Genomic DNA, 6,000 nt, shown 5'->3' with positions numbered 1-6,000 from the left:
ACATACTTCCTACGGGCACTGCGCTAGTATATATAAAAGCAAAATACTCTACCTGAAGATAACCTTTGAAAGGTCAAAGGGGTACTCTATGATGCCCGTGGTGGGAACCCTGACCCTCAAGATGTCCTGCAGGGTGGGGATGTATGACGGGGCTTTGATTCTGTCCATGTCACTCAGGTAACTGAGAAGTGAACAACAGTGCATCCATTTTAATATTCTGACACAAACCTGAATGGATAAGAGGGAATGTCATACAGCAATTTGCACTTGTTATATGCACATTACGTTTTATGAGTATTAATCCACTCTATTCTTTCCACACAGAACAAGCTTTGGTTTTCTGGCAGAGCTTTGGGTTTATGTTAATATGAAATATATAAAAGTCTTACTATTTGGCAGAGTCAGATAACTGGAATTCCCTCCTGCGGTCGTAGCACCTTTGAACACCGTGATCATTCCACACTCGCTTAATGGCGTCTGCCTGCCAAGCCTCCAAAGTGGACACCTGGTCTGCATCCACTTGGATCAGGTTCTCTGCGTGGCTCTGACACACAAAACATCCACAGGGGATTTTTCTAAACACAAACTTTCAATCTTTGACTGACTTATTAATAGATCATTAGGAGGATGGGGAATGGAAACAGAATGTCACCTAGAACTAACTGGATTTTCAACAGAAACTCGAGTAAGTAAAAATAAACTGACTCATTTTCAGCCATGTGTCTCTCTATGGATGCCTATATCAGTCTGTGGGTCAGTCAGTCCACCACAAAGGCCAGACTGAAATATCTTAACAACTATTGGATCAGTGACTATTCAATTTTATACAGTCATTTACAATCCATAGACGATGAATCCTAATGATTTTGGTGATCCCCTGGCTTATCATTATAAAGCCACAATGAGGTTCACATTTGTAGTTTTGAGAGAAATTTACTACTTTTTTCCTATAGAACCATCATCAGGTCAAATGTTTAATTTGTCTAATACTTTGGTTTGTGACCAGCAAAACACATGACATTCCCATCCTCCTCGGCTGTATGTTATGTTTAATGCTAATTAGCAGATTAACATGTTAAACACATGTGACACACTGAGTTTTGCTGCATAAGACATTTCTCACAATGTTCTGGTCATCGATGTAGTCAATCTCTAGAGTCCTCATCGCGTGGATCAGCGCTTGGATGGCTGTGACGATGTTCTGAAACACCAGCCGGGTGAAACCTTTCCTGTCAGCTTCACTGTATCCGCTGCCATGGATGATCCTCATCTGTTTGATGAAAGTACTTTTCCCACTTTCACCAGTCCCTAGGCAAATGAGATGAATGAGCCATGAGAAATGGAATAAGATCAAAGCAATGCCAGAAATAGGACCAAAAAAATTCATCAATCAGTTGTAGCTAAACAGGATTTCAGCAACAAAACAACAAAAAATGATGCATCCTTAAGAATGAAAGAGTATAAGAATATAATAAAGTAAAAAGTTTCACAGGTTATTGTAGTTTTTTCCAAGCCATATACATGTATGTTTAAATTATTGGGTGCATATATACCTGGTTTCTTCAGGTGTATGCAAGTTGCCAACCTTTCATTTGTCGTCCATAAAACACATATTACTACTATACCTAATAATGTTATAATAGTATACAAGTATACAGTTATAACACTATACAAAATAATACATAAATAGACAAAACAACTATATAAACAATATACATAAAAATATAATAATATAATAATTTAAAATATGTTTGTTATGTATTTAAGTGTATTACTTCTGCAAGAGTTACATACTTTACTTTGTTAGGGGACACTAAAGGGTTTGTGTTTGGTCCATGCGAACCTATGTGTCTATTAAAAGCAATGTGCCCTTGAGTGAAACAGTGAACGGCTTCCTGCCCTGTGGTTGTAAATTACTCTTGATAAGAGTGTCAGCTAAGCATCTAAAATGGCTAAAATGTTAACCATTAGTCTGACCTTTACAGGACAATATTCCAGTCTCCAAACAGCCAAACTCAAGTTGAAGTTTAAAGCTCATGTTTAATGTATTGTTTCCAACATAACTAACAGTCAAGCTTTTATAAGTGGGCAGTTTTGATAGTTCTGGGGGACAAAACACACCTCATCTGAATTATTATGAGCTGTAATGTAGTTAATTACAGGTATGGTGTTTACACATTGTTGTGGTTATCAAAATGTTGCTCTGCATTGTACGTGGCTTTCACAATGAAGCATTATTCTTACAGACTTATCTAAATAATCTAACTAAGCAACAGCACATAAATCCTCAATACACACGTCTAGTCTTATGAAAGCAGTTTAGTTTGATTTGAATGAGAAAGAAAAAATATATAAAATGTATTGAATTTATTTAAGTGCTGATTCATCCTGGCTTTGCCAACTATTTGAAGAATGCAAAAGGTAACCGGAACTACTTTAAAAAACACATACCATAGCCTTGCTATCTATTGATCCACATACTTTTGTATTTTCTGTGTTTGTTGGCCTAATGAATTGGAGCCCAATGGCATTTGACTTCAGGGGGGCAACATTTTTTCAGTCCATTCAACCATGTAAGTTGTGGCCGTGGCTCATGGGAGGTCTATCTATTGGCCAGTCTACGATTTATAGCCTGTTTCAGAAATATCTGAAAACCTTTTGGAGGATCATGTTCCCCAGAGGATGATTTTTGTGTTTTTTTGGTTTTGGTGAAATGTCTCAACAACTATTGAACTGATTGTCATGACATTTTGTACAGAGATTCATGGTGTCCACTGTCCAGAGGTTGAATCCTACTGACTGTGGTGATCCTCCAACGTTTTTGGACCGATTACAACAAAGAAATTGGGGAAATTGGTGAATATTATGGACGAAACCAAGTTACGATAAAGTAATTACCCGTGCTACTGCGCTTGTAAAATTTCATGAGAGCTGCTGTTTTTTTTCTATGCTAATGATATTTTTGGGGCTTTTATTGCCTTTATTTTAAAGTAGCAGCTGTAGAGAGACAGGAAGTGTGGGGGAGTTAATTTCCAGTGAACCCCAGATCAGAAACACACTTTATTATTTGACAAATGAAAAAAGTCACAAAAGTTAGCAAACAAAGGCTAAACCCTGTGACACATAAATTCGGCTCTGTATGAGGTGATGCTAAACTTGTTAAACCTCAACCTGTTAGCATTGTCATTGTGAACATATTAGCATGCCAATGTTAGTATTTAGGTCAAAGCATCATTGTAAAAATGTTTCCCTAAACTTTAGTCACAATTTGTCATTTTTAAACTCTTAATCAACAAAGACCGGCACTATCACGAAGCAACTCAATAAATCACAGCAACAACTGGATGAATGCAATAAGTTCTTCATTCAAAGCAACATATTGTTGAACTCATTATATAGAAAGAGTTCAACCTTGACACAGTTGGCCCCTCATAAACACTTTCTAACATTTTATAACTTCACAAGATAACACTAATTGTATTCACCTGGGCTGTAACCATAAAGTGTAAGTCCATACATATTATGATTAAAATTTTGACTTTAACTAGATTAAAATGGTAATTTTTTATGGAATCTATTTAATGTCCATTTGTGAGTCTCGGAGAGTGAGCATGTGGTTGTTAATATTTGCCATTTATTTCTAGTCTCAGAGAGTGAGCATGTCTCAGCACTCACCTAAAAGCAGCAGCTTCAGCTCCCGGTGAGAATCTCTTTTATCACGACGAAGTTGTCTCTCTATTTCTCTGTGTATCCTGAGTCTCTCCACTTCCTGAGCAGGCAGGCAGCACTCTTCCATTGTTGTGTATAAGGGGCTGATTTTTTTTTTTTTTTATAGTTATTCTACAGAGCTGTTGGGGATTAGTGAAAAGAAAAAGGTAATGATTTTTCTCGGACCTGCTAGGGAGACTTCTGTCCCGAAACAGGTGGGTCGGCGACTTTCAGCAGTCATTCTTCCTCATGCAGGATCCAGTTCAGGTGCATTCCACATTCCTGCTATGCAGGGGAGGCGGGCCGATGGGCAGGTTCTGAGAGAAAAAGGCAATGTGAGTTAATGCAGACAGCTCCTGTGTATCTGTTTACAGGCTCCATACTCCCATGAGCCGCAGAATTTGAAACTTTATCCCCACAATGAGGTTGAGTGCACTGGGGAAACATAATGGAGGACAGCCAGGTGATTCCGTAATAACTTGACTTACATGCACATTATACATGAGATAATGAGATTAAAGGGGCACTCCAGCTATTTCTTATCGCACTTCCATATAGATAAGGAACTTGCAAGAGACAGATTTTTAAAAGAATGGTCCAAATTGAAGCAAGAGGCCAAGATATCCTGACCTTTGGTCCCTAGTATGGGCAATCACTAAGTATTTAAGGCCAAGGCTAGTAGAGTACAATCATTTAAATACCTTGGGAGGAGATAGACTCTTCCTTGTCTTCTTCCCAACACATGACTCGGTGCCTCCACCTACTGAGGAACCTCAGGACCTTGTTATGGCTATTTTAAAGGACCAATGTGTAGGATTTAGTGGCATCTAGCTTGGAAGTGGCCAATTGCAACTAACTGAACACCGCTCGTGTCTGTGTTTGACAACCTGGGAATGAGTACGGCCTGTGAAGTGTGTAGGAGAACGTATGTTGGCCCTATTTACAACCAGTGTTCGGTTTGTCCATTTTGGGCTACTGTAGAAACATGACGGTTCAACATGGCGGACTCTATGGAAGGTGACCTGCTGTGTTTGTAGATTAAAAACGTCTCTTTCTAACGTAACAAAAACACAACAATTCTTATATTCAGGTGATTTCACTCTATTAAAAATATACCTATGAATATAATACTCCATTTCTGCCAATAGATCCCCATAATTGTTACACACTGGGCCTTTAACAACCTGGATTACAGGACACTAACTGAATCTATATTGACATCAATATTTTCATCCTGATACACCCTCACCACCAAACTCAAAACAAAGCTCTCCCGCATAACTAATCAGACCAGAAAAAAAATTGCTTAACCCCAAACTGCCCTATCTAAACTGACCTCTCACCTCCTCCTGAAATATTCCAATTACTGCCATCAAGCAGATGCTACAAAGTCCCACTGGCCTGGAAAAACCGCTACAAATAAACTGTATTGTATATAATTGAAATAGGCACTGTACTGTAAAACACTGTTTTTATCAGTGGTTTCAACAGCTTTAGTTGTAATTTATGTGTGCGTGTTCTTAAATGTGCATCTGTTATTGAGCCTTGTCAAAGGGAAGTTATCTTAAAGATCCAGAAAAACCGGATCCTACTCCCATCATGCATCTCAATATCGTCTTTCTTTTACACCCTCCCTGCATTGTAATAACCTATTTTTCAAACTCTACGCCTCCAGATGGTAACACAGGGTTTCTGTGAAGAATTTCAAGTCTCAAACTGAGATAACCCTGATGCTGTCACCATTATACAACTGTTTGCACAATTTCAATATACAAAATTACAGAAATACTTGTGTATAATGCATTATGTGTTTGGCTGGGATGCAGAGTGATATTTTCAGGTTCAGGTTAAATCTTTATTGTCCCTCGAGGGGACATTTGATTTACAGTAATAGTAAACAAACATACAAGGAGACATGGGGCATTATTCACAACTGCTACAGTGTCAACTTCTGTTTGAGGGGAAGATTTAGGGAAAATTTGGGTCTGGTGGAAGGGACCGGCATCCTCCTCACCCCTGCATCCATCTTTGCACACTACTAGTGCCATGTACTGCTGCCACATCACTGTCAGTGTCTGTCCTACTCCGAAAAGAAAGGCTCTTTGCCACACGATATATCCCTGTGTGGTGTACAACACTAAATATATGGACCTCTAACACAAGTGCTGCTGCAGCCTCTAGCCAGATGGCTGTATCTAGGAGGAGGATTTCAGGATCAACACTGCTCCAGAAGAGCCTATGGAGCAGCCAAGACGACAAACACATAAATGCTACACCAACAGTGTGCTGGAA

At 38.9% G+C, this 6,000-nt stretch overlaps 1 protein-coding gene across 1 annotated transcript in view; it reads right to left on the bottom strand.

Annotated features, from left to right (window-relative positions):
• Nucleotides 1-3,979, bottom strand: part of LOC118332990 (guanine nucleotide-binding protein subunit alpha-14-like) — a 6,693-nt gene extending 2,714 nt beyond the window's left edge. The window contains exons 1-4 of the mRNA XM_035668459.1: nt 3,676-3,979; nt 1,124-1,308; nt 390-544; nt 53-181 (exon numbers count right to left, since the gene is read on the bottom strand). Of these exons, the coding sequence (XP_035524352.1) occupies nt 53-181; nt 390-544; nt 1,124-1,308; nt 3,676-3,796 (590 nt within the window). The 5' untranslated portion in view covers nt 3,797-3,979. The remainder of the gene's footprint in view (nt 1-52; nt 182-389; nt 545-1,123; nt 1,309-3,675) is intronic.
• Between the last annotated feature and the right edge of the window lie 2,021 nt (nt 3,980-6,000).

Source organism: Morone saxatilis, unplaced genomic scaffold (genome assembly GCF_004916995.1).
Source record: "Morone saxatilis isolate NCDOM2014 unplaced genomic scaffold, NCSU_SB_2.0 Contig21, whole genome shotgun sequence".
Classification (NCBI taxonomy): Eukaryota; Metazoa; Chordata; class Actinopteri; family Moronidae; genus Morone; species Morone saxatilis.
Note: the sequence above shows the minus strand (reverse complement) of the source record. Positions and strands in the feature narration are given on the sequence as shown.